Source organism: Amphibalanus amphitrite, unplaced genomic scaffold (genome assembly GCF_019059575.1).
Source record: "Amphibalanus amphitrite isolate SeventyFive unplaced genomic scaffold, NRLGWU_Aamphi_draft 001199F_arrow, whole genome shotgun sequence".
NCBI classification, from domain to species: domain Eukaryota; kingdom Metazoa; phylum Arthropoda; class Thecostraca; order Balanomorpha; family Balanidae; genus Amphibalanus; species Amphibalanus amphitrite.
In genome coordinates this window covers 1,597-19,784 of record NW_024882693.1, presented here as the reverse complement: position 1 = coordinate 19,784, position 18,188 = coordinate 1,597, and the positions used below count along the sequence as shown (strand labels likewise).

The following is an 18,188-nucleotide window of genomic DNA, read 5'->3' as shown; positions in this document are numbered from 1 at the left end:
ACAGGCACACACCAGGATACGAGTACTAGCGTCTTGATCGAAATATCGCGCTCCAGAAAGTCAGCAGTGTATGTAAATTCTCTGCTCACTGGTCGATATGTATTTTACATTCAAATGTGCCAATGTCTGCTCTACATATTTCACACTGAATGCATTGCTCCCAAATGCCAAACACATCCCACTTCCTCAATCGTGAGTTGCGGTGTTGGGTTCAAGTTACCCTGACATGTCAGCGCTACACACAAACATTCAACATCATAACAGTATTATATAGGTATTTATCCAATTATTGACAAAGTTTGGTACGTCAGTTGAATAAACAATCAAAGTAGCGACAGGACAGAGGTCCACTTCACCTTTTGTACTTTGGGACATCTATTGCTTCCGAACAATGATAATGATGTTAGGTGGAATTAACACGCGAACATATTGATGTGGTCAAACAACAGCAATAAACAAAAACAAAAAACAAATGAATCACATAATGCTAGTAATCAAGTTCAAAGCAATTATGTGTATCCACAGGCACCTGAGAAGCTCAATAAAACACCAAACAGATTTCTCACGCTGGCAACCAAGAAAAAGTTGATGGTTCTTTTCCAGCCATGTCTCACAGCTGGCAACGTTTTAGCGGGCTATATTTTGGAGTTGGGCAATGCAAAGCAAATCCACGAATATATAACAACTTCTGACTACAAACGCTCAGAGACCGACATCGAACAGGCATTTTCACATTAGTCATTTCCCTGACTTATTTAGGTGCGACACGTGACCTCAATTGTACCTGAGGGTTATGATTCTAAAAAAAAATGCTGGTTAAAAGAGTAACAAATGAAATTAAAATTACATTAAAACTTCATGGACTGCTCTGCATCTGAATAGCTGGTAGGACATGTCTGATGTAAACATGCAACAAACCGTCTGATTAGGTAAAACAAGTGTGTGTGGGTCGAGCGCATCAATAATTATCACTTCTCAAATTTGCCTGCTCGCTCGCCGTTAGCCAGGATGTGGTCAACGCAGCAAATTCTGACGGCCCAGCTGCAACTGGTCAACTTCGATAATCCCTGGGAATTGATGCGGGCCCAGCACTAGCCAGTTGGCACAGTGGTGTAGCCTGCGCGACAAACAGTTCAGAAGTCACAGTCGATGCTCCCTGGCCAATGACCGCGGCTGTAGAACAGCAGTCAGAAGTGACTTGAAGACGTCCTCTTCAGCGCCACCTACCTCTGCCGCCGTCCATCCAGCCAGCGTCCTCCCGGCCGGCCACCAGACGGCGCTACAGGCGGCCGTTGGCGGCGGCGGAGGTCGCTGCCGGTTTCGGCCGGATCTGTATCCGGTAGGTGACGGGAAACCGGTCACTGAGACTCTCCAGGGTGCTCTCCAGGGTGCGCACGCCCTCCTGGACGGCGCAGTGCCGCTCCCGGGAGTCGGGTCTCGGCGGCGGCAGGCTCGCGCTCGGTGAGATGACGCTCAAATCGCTGACTCGGTAGGTGGGCACTACCAGTCGGTCCTTACGGCGGCCGGCGGTCCGGGAGGGCCGCCAGAGCTCGGTGGAACTACCGGCGGGTGGCAGGCGCCGGCACAGGCCCGGTCCGCCGTCAGGGAGGTGCAGGGAGGGAAGGGAGGCGCACAGAGACCGACTGGCGGGCGGGGCCAGCAGCGCCGGACCCGGCGGCAGGAACTGCAGCAGCAGGAGCACGTCTTCCCGGTCTGCCGGCTCCGGCGCGGCTGGGCACGGCGGGCGAGCCGGGTACTCCCCGGACAACGAGCTCTGAAACAGGTAGAGGCGGGGAAGGCAGCTGAACACTGCGCAGGAACTGCACACACAGTATGGATGGCGACCCCTGCTTTTTACGGGATTTATCTTCTGTTCTGCATTCCCTTCCGCCGAAACATATGAAGCTATGGGAACCCCTGACCCTCGACTGACCTGCGATGACCGGGAGCTGTCCGGTGACCCGAGCGCCGTGTTCAGCTCTCGCTCCAGTGCGGTGACCTCTCTCTCCAGTTGGATGACCTCACGTCGGTAGCAGCGGTTCTGCACCTCGGCGCGGTAGTAGACCTCCTTACGGTCATCCACCAGGAGTCTGCCACACAGGAAGAACAGGGCACAGGAAGAGCGTTAACTACGGACCACAGAGGGAGGGAGAGAGAGAGAGAGAGAGAGAGAGAGAGAGAGAGAGAGAGAGAGAGAGAGAGAGAGAGAGAGAGAGAGAGAGAGAGAGAGAGAGAGAGAGCTCAGAAGAACATGGGAGGTCCGAGATAAGGAGGAAGCGAGGGAGGGGTTGGGGAAGGAGAGAGGAAGATAGAGTGTGCAGGCCGTGTCTGCAGCGCTAGTTTGGCCGGTTTATCACGTTTCAAAGTTAACATTCAGCCGAGAAAATTGTCAACTTGATGGCGATATTTGACTGATATTTACGAGCTTTTCTTAGTGCTTGAGCAAGGAGCATTTGTACTTTAAAATCCTTTTTGAATGACCTCTCCTTGAAATTGTATGCAGGATATATTTTTACAAAAAGTCAAATACAGAAATGATAAATTTTCGATCACGGATCTTTGTCAAATCACATTCAAAATTCAAATGTGTCTGTCTATGTGTCTGTCTGTGGTCGAGGTCAAATCACATTCAATTCAAATGAATGTGATAAATCACATTCAAATTTGAATTTTGAATGTGATTTGACAAAGATCCGTGATCGAAAATTTATCATTTATGTATTTGACTTTTTGTAAAGAAGATATTTACGAGCGTTTAAAAGTCATTTATTTGAGGAGTAACGATATCAAGACCCAGTATGGGCTTGGCATTTACCTGCGAGTATTGCTCTCCAGTTTGAGTCCCATACTGCCGGTGACCGGATCCTGGTCCGAGTGATATACGATGGAGTGAATCTGCCGGAATAAAACAGCACAGCGTTGCCACATCATAGCTATTTGTCGGGACGTCAAATAGTTAAATGTAAGCCCAACAGTTTACACTTCCAACAACAAAAGCAACAACGCCAGCGTGGTTGCATTCTCAGTGAAGTAACAAAATAAGTGTGATTTTCCAGATTTTTTTTTTGCTTCTGCGACGACCTTCAGTGGGATTGAATTCACGCACAAGTTTCACGGAGCCACCCTGCCGGATCTAACACAGCTAGACCCGAGCTAAGGCATTTAGCCGCTGTCACGGTCAATCTGCTCGACATTGAGCAGAGACGGGCTGATAACGGGCGGCGTACTATATCACACCTCTTACCGGAATACCATTATGAATATCGGATTTGTTCAGCTACTTATAAATCAGTAATCTTGGCGGCGCAAAAAATGCCGCCGTCATTGATGCGGCGATATTGGCGCAGCGATGAGCCGGTCACAGATCAGACGCTGATTTCCATCGGATCACGGTAATGAAGACGGCCCTGACCGTCAGCCCGTGGCCGATGCAGTTCCCACGTCCGGCCACCGACTATCGGCCGAGTGTCTCTCATATACGAGTAGCAGGGGAGGAGGTGGCTCTGCGGGTCACGAAAAGGTGCAAATAAGCGGATTGGATAGGAACAGATCAGCCGTCGTGGCAGCAGGTTATAAAACTAGACACGTTCCTTAGTAATAAGAAGTTGGAATTGTTTTTTTTTTCACTTTTACTTGAAATATCGTTCGATGATACTCAAAATATGGATAAGTTGATGGCCAGTTGACTCGCAAATGCAAAGTGGGCCTGAAACAGAGCACTTGCAAACAATGCTCATTGATCACTCGGAGACTGAGCTTGCATCTAACGGCGCAACTGCGACCGGGAAGCCCAAAGCCCATGTCACCAACCGGAACACAGGAGGCTTAGCCGACGCTTAACAGCAGATTTCCCAAATAAAACGAGCACCATCATGGAGTATGTGGTCAGATGAACTCCGAGAGTCTGAGAAAACCCGAAATATTTCAGCTGCTTAGGGCGCGTGGGACCAAGTTCATAAATAAGAGCACAGAGGTGTAAATAACTGGGATTATCCTGTTGCTAACAAGTGCGATGAGCAGAAACGATACCTCACAAATGTAACGGTTCTTACAAGAAAAAGGACAAGCCGAGACCGCAAACATTCTAAACCTGAACTTCATGTTATCTTCTTAATTCTGTCGGCGATACCGTGTCTAGAATTTCAAATGAACAAAAGTTTGTATTTTCCGAGCAAATTATAAACATAGCAGGAAACTTCATCACTTTTACCCCGTCGATCGAGTCTCGCAACAGCTGCCTCGTCTAAATCAGACTGCGTGAATACGATGACCGCTCGGTTCGCGTAGCAGGGATAGCGGTGGGACAGGAGATCGTCTCGGCAGCGACAGTGGAGATATGTCATCGTACCCTCCATTTGCCCGCCTTCTAATGGTCACAGAGCTCTGCACGAAGGTCATTTGAACACGGCTTATTCATACATTTCCTAACCTGGAACAGTTATTGACAGTAATTACACTTCGCCTTCCCCATATGCTGTTCTTGGGCAGAGACGATTCACCGTATGACGTAGCTCATAATCGTTATCTATAGCTAAATTCGAACTACTGAAAAAAAAGCTTTAAAAAGTTGAAAAAGGTCGCAGTTAATCGGGCAAAGACTGAAGAGAAAGAAGCTGCCCGGGGTAGCTGACAAACAGCCTTCCATTTCATCAAAATATATAAAGCATTGCGAAGCATATTCTCGACCAGAAAAAAGTATTTTCCAAACAAATTATAAACATAACACGAAACTTCATGACATCAACCCCGTCGATCAGGTCTCGCAACAGGTGCCTCCCCTAAAAAAATGTATTGAAATCACAGCTCAAACCAAACTTGCACAGACGAGCGCGAAGGCACACGGCTGAACCACCGTCCCCCGGTCAGTCAGCGCCCCGTCGCCACCCCACCGTCCCCCCAGCACTGACTCACTACGAGGTGATAGATGCCGGTGATCTGCATTTGGCTGTGGGCCAGGACAATGCCGGACAGGGGTGGTAAGGACGTGTCGATCTGGTCATCCGAGCGGAGACCGAGGGGTGTCCGTTGAAGGAGCATTGTAGGGGATCTAAGGAGGTGGGGCAGGGACGAGGAGGTGACATGGTTATAGGGCCAGCGCGAAACATTATATCTGGTACGCCACATGGAGGACTGTTGTTCACTGCGCGAGCGACTCCACTCCTGTCATCATTCGCTGTCCTAATTCATTTCACTTTCGCCACCATTGCTTTCCATTATCAAGTTTTCTTTTAATGAAACTGTAGTTTTGGTCCTTCAACCACTGTGGCCCCTGAAAGGGCCCAAACCTCTCAGATACTGCACCGTGGCTCACAGCCAAGCTAAAGAAAACATCGCCACGTCGTCGTCTTTCTGTACCGAAACACATTGACATCATACAGAGTACAGACGCTAAACGAGTTTGGTCGGTGACCTGACACTCTTTCGAACTGATCGAGCCACTACCAACCATTTGGTAGTGCCTACAATGGCCTGTCCACTGTCCAGGACTATCCAGCACGACGCACTTCCTTAAGCTCAGTGCTGATATGACTTCTCTATGTGCTGAACTGCAGTTTGCCACTGCTCGAGGCTGCCACAAAGCTGATCTCCCCACATGTTGCTGCCATAGCCAGTGCAACTCTCTATAACTTCGACTGCCAGCGGTATGTCACCGGGATGCTTCACGGGACCACGGTTTCAAGAGTAGCTTCACTTGTGACGGACTCCGGCGCGCAGCAAAGCTCGGTTTTACCACTCAGTCCCGACTCCAAATCTGCGCCAGGTGGCGGCGGGGACGCAGGTCCGAGCGCCGTCGCGGATCTGCCGCCGAGCGTCGCCATCGTCCGCCTTTCTCATCTCCATGCTGCCATCTCATCCGACTTCTACGCCCATGTGGAGGCTGATGGTAGTCACTCAGCAGCTGATATAACTTCTGATAGACGTGCTGCCTCTGTCCGCCATTATCCTCTTGCAAATCGGTATGTACTCGCTGCAGAAGATGCTGGTAAACCACCTCCTGGCGCCGAGTCTCATCAGCCTGATTCCCAAGAAGCTGTGCGTGCTGATCCTGACGCCTAGCTTGCTGCTCCTGGCGCTCCTGCTTCTGATGTCGCCCTTCCCCGGCTGGGGCGGAGTCCGGCGATGAAGTGAGAATCGGCGGCGGCCCTCCCAGCGCAGGGTCCGTGGACTGTCGGCTGGCCAGCCTCAGGGCACGAGCCACGTGCTGCTGAGGGCGCAGTTCCGTCAACATCCCCTTCTCGGGAGGCAGCGGCTCGTGTGCGGCACGCACTGCGTACACCGCCTGGCTGAGGGCGATGGTCAGCAGTCCGGCCAGACAGCAGACGATGACGGTCGTCATAGCGGCCACCAGCACCCGACAGCCGGTGGAGCGAGACGACGAACCGCCCCAGCTGGAGGACAGGTCACTGACGCGCCGGGTCAGCAGCGCGCGTACCCGCTGCTGGTGCCAGTTATCCTGCTGGTCCGAGCCGGACATCCAGCTCAGGTCCGGGGATGAGTCGGACAGACGTACCGGCTTCATGGTGGACGTCGAAGCCGCTTCTCACAGATGTTGGAATGGCTGTCGCCTCCCGAGGCTGCTAACGAATGTCACAGATGACTGAAGGCACAGACTGACTGAAGAGTTTACCGGTGGGTTGGTGTGGTGGTCGCCAGCGAACAGTCTGGTTCTCACAGCTTCCTCGATAAACACAAATGACGCACTATAGCATTTCATCCGCACACCAAGCCGGCTCGTCCAAGACGTCCATACAGGCGCTGTCTTCCGACGGGCTTGTGTCGCAACGATCGAGCTGATCCGTACAAGTCCTCTCTGCCAGTCTTGTTGCGTCCAAATCGTGCTGCCTGCCACTCAAAGACTGCGGTTGTCTGCCTACGAGGCAGGGCGCCGGGCGGACACGGACCGCGAACACAGGCCACTTTCGGCCGGGCATTCAAGGGCAGTCGTGCTATACGCGCCGTTGGTTCCGGCAACACAACGTCACCCCGTGCAAAACCCCATGACTTGATAGTTCAGCTCCGGTGCTGGTCGCCCATTGACGGTTTGTAAGGTGCATGTGACAGGAAACAGATTTACAATGCCAATTGAAAGCTTCGCAAGGCAGCTAAAATGCAGTCAATTTGACGAGTTAGTCAAGTTGATAATGATTTTGACAAATGCGTGACCTTATCAAGCTGTCGAACAGTCATCAGGTTTGTATTGTAATCGAATCGACAAATAATAGCATAGAAACAAAGCTCGAGGAGGGGAAGGTAGAATGTTGTTGCACTTGCGGGCTGTGGCATTGATATTTACCTGTTTTGAGGTGAACTTATTTCTCAACATGTCTGTTCACTAGCCATAAACAGCAGTCGCTTTGAGTGGTCCTCTTTTCCAGAAGCCTCTCGCACTCGTATAGGCAACGCTTACACAATAGAAATATATGGGGTATGACTCAATTGCAACTGCCAAATATCAAATGTGCCAACAATTGGGAAATCACATCGCGTACATTTCCTTGACAAAGCGTACCTGTTGCGGGAGCTGAACACACTCAGACTCGATGCTTTACTGTATTATCGGCAGAGGCCCAAACAAGAACCACAGAGCCAACCGCTCGTAACCACGGTCTCCCTGCCTCTCCCCGGCCGCCGACCGCCCAGCCAGCGCCAGCCCTCGACCCCGCCCGAGGGCCACGCGGCAGGGGCGGCGCCAGGCATGCCACAACGGGCGGTCACAGCCGCCCGTAACACCCCTCCCCCCTCACGGAAACAATCATACATTGAACAATGCGACACTTACGACACGCTATTTACATTACAACTATATACACAATCACAGCCTTCACCACCTCCACCACACTCATAGTCCCGCCTGGAACCTTTCAGGTGGTCGCGACACTCGGCCTGATCTGGTCACGTATGACATTGGCGGCAACATTCCCCTCTGAGCGACGCCCACATCACCAGATGGGCCAGCTCTCCCGAGTAAGTGCATTAGCGGCACCTCGAGCAGAACGCCATGCTCGTTACCACAGTCGCTCACGGGATCCACCCCCACGGCCTCACCACGTCCATTTGGACCACTCGGATCCTGAACTGGCTGCAAGTCGGTCCGACGAGGGATGAACTCCTTGAGGTCGTTGTGGTGCACGACGCGTGTCTTGCCGCGGACGTCCTGTATCCGGTAGGTAACTTCCTCCCCCGGTGTGCCTCTTCTCTCGACGATGGTCACCGGTCCTTTAAACGGCAGACCCAGCTTCGGTTTTCCTCCCACAGCGGCAGTGTGGTCTCGTACCCACACCTTCAAGCCCGTTGGGTACGCGGTAAAATTGAGTTTGCTGTCATGGCGAACCGCCATTCGAGCAGCTGATTGGGAGGAGGCTCTCCTCACCTGTGCGAAGACCCGCTTCATGTTCTTCAGCCGTTTGTTCAGGAAGGTTTCAGCTGGTATTGCGACTTCATCGGTTCCGTACATTACATCCAGAGGCAACCGAGGCTCAAAGCCATGGATCATGTAGAAAGGTGTGTGACCGGTGGTTTCGTGGAGGGAAGAATTGTAGGCCATGGCGTATGATCTGGTACTTTCGTCCCAGTCAAGGCCCTGGCTGTCGATGTATTTCGACACCATGTCTTTCAGGGTCCTCATGAAGCGCTCCACCATCCCGTCGCTCTCAGGATGATAAGGCGTTGTTCTAGTCTTGTGGATGCCGAGCCTCTGATACAGCTCACGCATCATCAGAGATTCGAATTGAGCGCCCTGATCTGTGTGAAGCCTCTCGGGAACACCAAGCTCCTGAACCCAGTGAAGGAGTGCCTCCATCACCGTTTCTGTCTTCTGATTCGGCATCGGGAAGATTCGTACGAACTTTGAGAAGTAATCCATGATCACGAGCACATATCGGTTGCCTCTTCTCGACACAGGCATCTCCGTGATGTCCATGGCTATTCTCTGGAAGGGTCGTGAGGTAACCTCGGTAACCATCGGTGCTCGTCTTTTGGGTGCCGGTCTGTACCGCCGCTGACACGGCGTGCACGAGGCACAGAAGCTCCGGATGTCCTCATTCATCCCCGGCCAGACGAATCGAGCCTTCACCCGGGCGATGGTCCGTCTGCGACCCATGTGCCCGCTCGATGGATCATCATGCGCCAGTCGGATGATCTCGGCCCGTTCAGTTTGAGGCACCGCCGCCTGGAACTGTCGACCCGAGGCAATGCCGATTACTCCATTCATGACGCGCACCTTGCTCCAGTGTTTTCGCAGCACTCCCCACCCAGCGAACGCTGCAGGCCTTGGCTTCTCCTTCCTCTCGTGTGCTCTTCGGAGAGCCGACAGCGTCGCGTCACTGGCTTGCGCCTGGGCGATTGGAGGGAGGGTCCGTTCTTGGACTGATTGTGACACAGCGACTGATACAGCAGCCGGTTCCTGCGTAAGCCTTGAGAATACAGCAGTTGGAGCTACAAGAGTCACAACCGACTCAGGCGAACCGCCTTCCGTCGGCGCGGGCGAGCCGCCCGCTACTGACCCCACCGTCTCCGTTCTATCTCCTCTCTCTGAGACAGAGCGACCGGGACACCACCCCTGGCCTTGGGCTTGACCAGATCGGACCGCAGACGCCATATCTGGTGGTCTGCGAGACAGCGCATCAGCGTTCCCGTGGGCCAGACCGCTGCGGATCCGAACATTGAAGTCGAAAGAACTCAGCTCGATCGCCCATCGACCACGACGTCCTGTGCCGTCTCGCTCTGCTGCGATCGATGTCGGTATGTTTGCCAGCGGCTTGTGGTCGGTCACCACTTCAAATCTGGCACCAACAGTGTACTGACGGAAATGTCTGATGCCATGAACGATCGCCCAGAGTTCCTTATCGTAAGTCGGCCATCTCGTCTGCTGCTTTGTGAGTGCCTTACTCTCATAGGCGATCACCTTTTCCTCATCTCCAATGCGTTCAGCCAGCACCACACCCACGGCAGAGTTGCATGCGTCTGTATACAGGACGAACGTCCCTTCACCTGTTGGCAAAGCCAGTACGGGAGGCGAGGACAGAGTGGACTTCAACAGCTCGAATGCAATGCGCATCGGTTCGGACCACCTGATTCGTCCCTCCTCTACTGCGGCGTCCCTAAGTGGCTTTGTAATCGCGGCATACCCCTGAATAAACCGCGCGTAGTACCCGCACAGGCCTAAGAAGCTTTTCATCTCCTCCTCAGATGACGGCTGCGGCCAGGCCAGGACCTTGTCCACGTTATGCGGATCTGGACGTATCCCTTCCTCGGAGACGAGATGTCCAAGGAAAGTCACCTCCTTGCGTGCGAATCGACATTTCTGTGCCTTTAGCTTCAGCCCGGCTTGCTGAATCCTCAGGAGTACCTCCTGCAGGGTAGCCAGATGTTCTTCCTCGGTCCTGTTGAACAAGATGACGTCATCCAAGTACACCAAACAGCTTTTGGTGTCAAGGCCTGCGAGAATCAGTTCCATCATCTTCTGGAAAGTGCCGCTGGCGTTCTTGAGACCCATTGCCATGACTCTGAACTGATGGAGGCCTTTTCCAGTCGAAAATGCCGTCTTCTCTCGATCTTCAGCCGCCAGTTCAACCTGCCAATACCCTGTGGCCATGTCCAGCGTGGTAAACCACCTCGCCCTTGACAGGGTATCGAGCGAGTCGTCGATTCGTGGGAGCGGCATGGCGAAGCCCTTCGTCACTGCGTTCACAGCCCTCAGGTCGACGCAGAAGCGGAAGGATCCATCTTTCTTGCGCACCAACACGACCGGCGAACACCACGGACTTTCGCTTTCCTCAATGACACCATCCTGTAACATCTTTTCTTTTTGTTTCTCTACCTGGTCTCGGACTTTCATGGGTATCCGTCGTGGACGTTGTTTGACTGGGACTGCATCCCCCGTGTCAATCCTGTGTTTTGTCACACCTGTACGACCAATGTCTCCCGGTCTTTTACTGAAGACGTCACTGTAGGTCTCAAATAAACCCCGTAGTTTGTTACGACCTCTCTCACTCAAGTCTGTCAGTTCTGGTGACAGGGCTTGTTGCACCTCCGGTTCCACCTCTCCAGGATCATGAGATGGATTACCTCCATCTCCACAGCTCGCCACATTGCAATCGGCACAGTCTGCCCCGGGACACAAAACACACAGGGCGTCTTCACCGCCCCCAAACGCAAGGAACGTCCCGACATCAGAGCCCTTCAAGAGACGGACGCCCTCCGCTCCGACATTCGTCAACCGGATAGGTATGGTGCCATTGGAGGCGATCACCACCACAGCCCGTGGAATCAATAGATCCTCACGCTCCGCCGTGCGGCTTGGCTCCATCATCCCACTTACCGAGCCTGCTGACGTCACAAAAGGTCCCTGGCCATCAAGTCGCTGCACCACTGCTGCTACCGTTGTTACCGAACGACCTGGTAGTGTTACTGCATCGCCAAGAATGACTCTAGCCCGCGGGGGACGGATCTCAGGATATGTTGGAAGTGGAATCGTCATCCCTTTCATACGGATCACCCCCTTCTCATCGTCAATGATAGTTCTGTTTTGGCAACAGAAGTCACGTCCAAGGATCACGTCATAGACCAGCCCCGACACCACAGCCAGTCGTGGACACACAATCGACTCCTCCTCCACCTGGATAGGGACATCACGGAGCACCTCAACGATGTTCAGGGGGCTACCACCAGCTCCCTTCGCGGACCGCGTCGGGGTGGTGGCCTGACAAGCCAGTTCCGTTTTCAACCGCTGCTGGAGCCCATCCCTGACCATGGAAAAGTCGGCACCCGAATCGACCAGCGCCCATACTTCGAGGCTGCCCAAGTGGACTCGAATGGCTGTTGCAGTTAATCGGGACTGGATACACGCAGCCGGCTCTTGTCCCACAGGGCCAGCTGCCCCTAGTTTTCCGCCGGCTTATCAGATGGAAGGGCTTCCCTCGACATCAGCCCCCGACGTCCACCCATTGCTGGAGGCCCCTGCTGCAGGCGAGAATGGCATGCCGCCATCCAGTGCCCAGCCTCGCCACAGAATAAACAAAACGGTTGGAGCGGGGTGGCAGCTTGTACAGCCGACTGACAGTTGCTCCGAATGTGACCCTCCTGCCCGCACGAAAAACATTTCACCCTGGTGGCTCTCGGTCCAGTTCTCGGCTGACCACGGCGTACCACCGGGCAGTCACGCCGAAAATGGCCGGGGGCACCACACCCGTAACATTTGACAGCCTCAGGCAGGTGGTCCGTCTTGGCAACGGCGAACGCCTCCAACGAAGACCGCAGCTGGCCGATCTCCTGCTGCAGCTGAGCTATCCTTGCATCCTGCTGCGACCCACCTCCTACCTCTGCATGAACAGCTGACGCTACAGCACCCAGGGGAAGGGGCCCAGTACCTGTATGCGTCGATGGGTTAGCAGCGCGTACCGCCTGGACGACCTCCTGGCGTTTATGCAGCTCTCGGATCACCGCTACAGCCGCAGACAGTGACTCAGGATTACGGTGGCACAGTTTCGTCTGGAGCCACTCATCCCGAAGTCCACATATGAACCGACTCGTCAGGGTTTTCATCACGAACGCCCTCTCTGCATACGTTTCCTCAGGACCTTTTCCCTCCCCTGACGGACCGGTAGAATGAGGGAACGCAGCCCGCCCCAGTCTCTTAATACGGTCAGCGAAGCTCTCAGCTGATTCCCCCGGCGACTGGGAGGCGCGCCCCAGCTCGGCCTGCGCCTGTAAGGGCTCGATTAACCGACCAAACCGGACCCCAAGTCCTGACTTTATCTCAGAGTACGAACTGTCACCCTGATACAGCGAATGCGCATAATCGAGTGCGACGCCATCCAGCAGAGGCAACAGCCGCTTAACTCGCTCAACGTCTCCGAGTCCCACCGTTAACGACTCGAAACGAGATATCCACCGCTCCCAATCATCTGTCTCTATACCCGCAAAACGAGGGGTTCGCGATACCAAAATAGTGTCGTTGAAATCCATGGCCAGCGGAAACAATTCACCAAATTATTCAAAACTGCACCCAGGCGGACCGCCTTATTCCTAACGTTCCCCTCAGAACAGAAAATATCGGCGTTCTATTTTTGAGCAAACCGCCCGCTTTTTGTCGAGCACAGACTAGTTACGATAATCAACATTCATGAACTAAATTTCAATAAATATCATCAAATGAAATTAATGAACTCACCCTTTGTCGTCTTCTGCAGTCCTACCGACCGCGCCAAATGTTGCGGGAGCTGAACACACTCAGACTCGATGCTTTACTGTATTATCGGCAGAGGCCCAAACAAGAACCACAGAGCCAACCGCTCGTAACCACGGTCTCCCTGCCTCTCCCCGGCCGCCGACCGCCCAGCCAGCGCCAGCCCTCGACCCCGCCCGAGGGCCACGCGGCAGGGGCGGCGCCAGGCATGCCACAACGGGCGGTCACAGCCGCCCGTAACATACCTAGCTGAGTCATAGATTAAACGTACGACCTTGTCCTGCCTTGAAGGAAGGTGAAGGCACGCGAGTTAGAAAAGGCTTACCATTCAGCGTTAGCCTTTTATGCTAGGATGTTCAGGATTATTTTACACGACCAGTGTACCCACTTGGAGCTCGGAAGTTGGGTACCTTGTCATGCATACAAGGACAGACTGGGATGAGTTTTCGTTCCTATATCACACAAATCAGTAACTTTCCAGCGCAATATCGACAGTCATTGGCAGAGTCATGACAAAACCGTTGCGCGGCGCAAGGAAACACGAGGCTGGTACGGCTTGCGAACAATCGTCGCATGCTGCTGACGGATCATATTGTTGTCGACGGTGTCACGCAGCGGAGGACGTCCCGGCGGACTCAGCCCGGTGTCCCGCTGCGGGAGAATGAGCCCCTGCGGTCACCGGGTACCTTTACAGATACTTCGACGGACCTGCACTCTGCAGTCTTATCGATTGGTGCATAACGGCTTGTAGGACAATGCCAGACACGCTGCACTGCACAGGGACAATCAGAATACCAGCTGCTATAAACAAAGGATCAGTTGCGACATTGGCAGCTGAGGTTGTGCATGTTACCTACATACAGATAGGCATGGTGCAGCCCTGGTTCTGGAACCGACGCGAAGGTCGTCTACTTGTCTTTGTTCATTTTGTTTTCGTGGCACTTTTACGTGTTTCGGAGCCCGGAGGATATTTGCGATGGCAAAATAACCGATTGAAATATAAGACACTAGAATGGCTTGATCTTTTCTCTCGCATCGAAAAACCATTTCAGCGACAAACATCTCATTTCGATGGAATTACGATAAAATTTTAAATCATGTAACGTCAGGATAGCTTCATCAGCATTCATCATCATTCAGAAGACAACTGAAGCCTCAGCTCGTTCAGATTCCTTATTCAGTTGTTCTTTCTTCGGAAATAGCGACCAAAGAAATGGTTACCGTTTCTATCCTCTCGTTCAGATCGCTTTGGCTGAGGTCCTTTGATTTTCATTTGGTCTGATGTGCCGGAGGTCCGTTCACATAAGCGCTTATTGAGACAGCACAGAGGCTCCTCTGCTTCCACAAGGGTACTTGATGCCGCCACCAAAGCCAACCAGGTCTCCGTTGAGACGGGCTATTTGTCCAACGATTGGGTCTAGAAGAGGATGATCTGCGGTGAGTGAAAAACTTTCTCCTCTGGAGCGACCGAATCGTCAGTGAACGGAGGGATGCCGCCAGAATTGTCATTATGCTAAAAGTTTGCGACGCTCTTCTCCGCTCGACGTGACCAGAATCGGGTGCCTGAATGAGCTACTGAAGGCGCTGTGATGTCTCTGTGGAGTCTGCAGGCCGACGGAAGGAAGATTCGTTCTTTATTGAAATAGTACTTACAGCTCAGTCCAAGCACTGCACGACAAATGGCATTCAAACCTCCAGGAAAAAGAAATTTAAATCACGTTCCGCCACCAGCCAGCCGGTGCTGACGCTCTTGTGGCTCGTGCACTTATTGTCTGTTGCTGAACATTTCGATAGATATTGGAACTCGCATGGTGTTGAGCATTAATGCAGTGATTTCTCTTGCAAGTACCCAAATTTGCCGGCGATAACAACCTCGTGTTGAAATTTATCTTGATGATATTTTGATAAATGCAACAAATTTGACCAAATTTGCACTAAATCTCTTATACAACAAATAACTTCACATCATTAAATTATTACAGTGTTTCGAAAATGATGTCTGAAAATTTGAAACATGGGGTAAATAATCAACAGTGCAGTGCACAACCCAAGCTGATAACTACTACGGAACACGATGTAACTAAGTTGACCAAATCTGCACCAAATCTGCGCCTAAAATTAAACCGAATGTGAACCAAATGTGTACCAGATAGCCGTCGTGAAAACGGCTACTGTTAAACGCTGGAAACGGTCACTTATGCCCTCGAAGAAATGGTAGGTACCTATTTCTGTTACGGAAGGAAAGAGCTGTCGTCTTCATGAACGCTTTATATTTCGTTATGTTGCATTCTGCTTTTTAACCCGCGCCGTGCTGGTGGCCTGAACTTTCCGCCGAGTGCTGGGGGGGGGGGGCGTTTTCACGCCCCCCCGTCTAACTCGGCTCCTGGGCCACGTAGCGACACGCGGTAAGCGGCAATCGAAAGAGCGTCAAAAATAAGGACGAAAACACTTCGGTCATTTTTTGGGTCAGGTCAAAGGTCAGGTCACCAGAGGTCACCAAAGGTAAAATGTTGACTATTTCAACATTTTGGAAACTGCCAACGGCTATCTCGGGAACCGATAGAGCTACAGCGCCGCGGAAAAGCGCATTCGATAGCCCTTTTACAGACCTTTCTGAGTAATGTTCTCAGATTTGACCTCAGGTCAACGGTTTAGCCTCCAGAGGGCAAAAACTCCAAAAATAGCCGTTTTTACGAAAAACGTTTTTTCGTCAATAACTTTTGACTCATAAGCGCCATGACATTACTTTTGCCAGCATCGTGTTCCTCTCGTCGAGACGCGTCGAATGAACTATTTGTTGACCTTGAAAGGTCATTTTGAAAATTTGACCTCAGGTCAAGGTCATGACCTGACCGAAAAGGGTCATGTTGCATATCAGTCGATCCGTATCGTCGAGCTGAACACATCTGACGTGTTTTCACCGCTCTAGCACGTCTCTATCAAAAGTTATAGCCAAAAAACTGCTGGCGACCGTTCATGACCTGAGATGACCTCAGGGGCACACAGAGGGGTCACAGGTGCATTTTTCCTATTCAGTGTGTCATGTTTACCTATGAACCGATGTTTGAGAGCGTTTTGAACGATATTCGTCCAAAAGAGGCGCATTTCAATTTTCTCCCATTGACTTATAATGGAGAGGTCGCAAAATTGACCTGACCTTAGGTCACAGATATCAAAAATCCTAGATATACATTTTATACATACTGTTACTCATATCAATCGCTGAAAGTTTCAAAGTGATCGTTCAGTCGGTGTAGCTATAGCGAGCCTTTGAACTTTTTCTGAGGTAAGGTCACTTGACGTGACCTGGTGACCTGACCTTGAACGGCCTAGGTCTGAAATTTCCACAACATGTGCGGAAATGATGTAGGAACACGTGTACCAAAAACGGCGGCGCTGCGCGCCGCCGTTTTTGAGATATTCGCGAAAAACCTACGCCCCCCCCCCAGCACGGCGCGGGTTAAACAAGAATCGAATACACGGGAGCAAATACAACACAAGTGCATTTAAACGTCACTGAAAGCAGGGCTCTCTAGAAAATAATCAACAGGTTAGAACAAAATTTCCGTCACTAGTTACTATAGAAAAGGCTCTTGCTTTTAAAAAAAAAAACGAACACCAGTGCCACCGCGGCTAGAACTCACACAGAATACAAATCAGGATTCTCAGCAACAAAGTAGTTATTTGCATTCGTTGGAGACATGTTTCCGCAGTCAGCCCACCCACCGACTCTCTGCTGGTCTCGTCTACCTGAGCTGGTTTCGTCTTGGCTTCTCGAGCCGCCCCCGTTATCTATTTCGAACAGTTCGACCTTGTACCTACCACTCGTGTCGCAACAGCAAGCATGACTATATTAGGCGTTGCAGTTAAAACTGTTTCCAGCCAGTTTTCCCAACACCCAAGCCTTCATTTCCACTTTCAACAAAGTCCCAGTTGTATTCCAACATCTCAGCAGTGTCCCTTCAACATCACAAAGCTGTCCAGAAGTAAGCAATAAGCATATCCCAGTGGCGTCCCTGCAGTGACACAGCCAGGTCATCCCGCCCGATTAGCCGGGCCCGTCGGAGCCGGCAGAGGCGGCGGTCGCTCCCCGTCCTCCTCTCGCTGGCCCCGGCAGACCGTTTGAACGGTAACCGAGACCGATTGTCGGCCCATTAGGCCCGATTGAGCGTCGGCCGGCGGGCAAACAGGGTCGTGGCCGAGCCGGTAAGCTCCGTAAACAGCGCGACTGCAGAGCGGGCACGGACACAATGCGGGCAACCCGAGCCGAGCCGAGCCCGAGCTTCGGCTGAGGGGAGGGGGCCGTACAGGCTCGGGCGACCGAGTAGCTGCTACGCAGTAAAACGGATACAGCGCCTCTTTATGCTCACTGAAACGATGATAAGATTCTGACAAACACGACTTGAACATATTTCAACTGACGTCGTTGTGTCGTTCAACACGACTCAACTGACGAGAAGATGCCGACAAACATGACGCAGTTGGAGGTGCTGTCCCGCCAAGAACATGTCGAAACCAAGGTGTTACAACATCACAGAATCACCATTACTGCGAGTACGGTAAATTAAAAAAACGGCCTTCAGGGTCGTCCATGAAGCACATTCTATTCTATTTTCCTTTTTATGCCAGACTTTCCTGATGAATCAACACACAGGTCGTGCCCTCATGTGTGTGTCATGTGTGTGGTGTATGTGTGTGTGTCCCATGACAACGAGACTAAATGCATTTAATTAATCATTTGCAGACAGCTCATCGCCCATCGGTATTAAAACATTCTCTATTTAACGCGGCCGGGCCCGGGGGTAATCCCAACCACCGCAGCCCGGGGGGGGGGGCGTTTTTCGCCCCCCCCTGTCTAACTCCATAAAGAAGGGAGCTACGGAAACAAAAGCGATACCAAACGAAAGGTCCTTACGAGACGATTCTAAAGCACCTAAAATTTTTGACCTCAGGTCAATTTTCAAGGTCAGAGGTCAAGGTCAAAGGCAAAAACCGGCACATG

At 52.0% G+C, this 18,188-nt stretch overlaps 1 protein-coding gene across 1 annotated transcript; it reads right to left on the bottom strand.

The window, feature by feature from the left end:
- Window positions 1–85: 85 nt before the first annotated feature.
- Window positions 86–2,891, bottom strand: LOC122371055. The gene is made up of 3 exons (XM_043347129.1): window positions 2,816–2,891; window positions 1,934–2,090; window positions 86–1,774 (listed from the first exon to the last, which is right to left on the bottom strand). The coding sequence occupies exons 1-3, from the start codon at window positions 2,845–2,847 to the stop codon at window positions 1,280–1,282; spliced, it is 684 nt and encodes a 227-aa protein (XP_043203064.1). The 5' UTR covers window positions 2,848–2,891; the 3' UTR covers window positions 86–1,279.
- Between the last annotated feature and the right edge of the window lie 15,297 nt (window positions 2,892–18,188).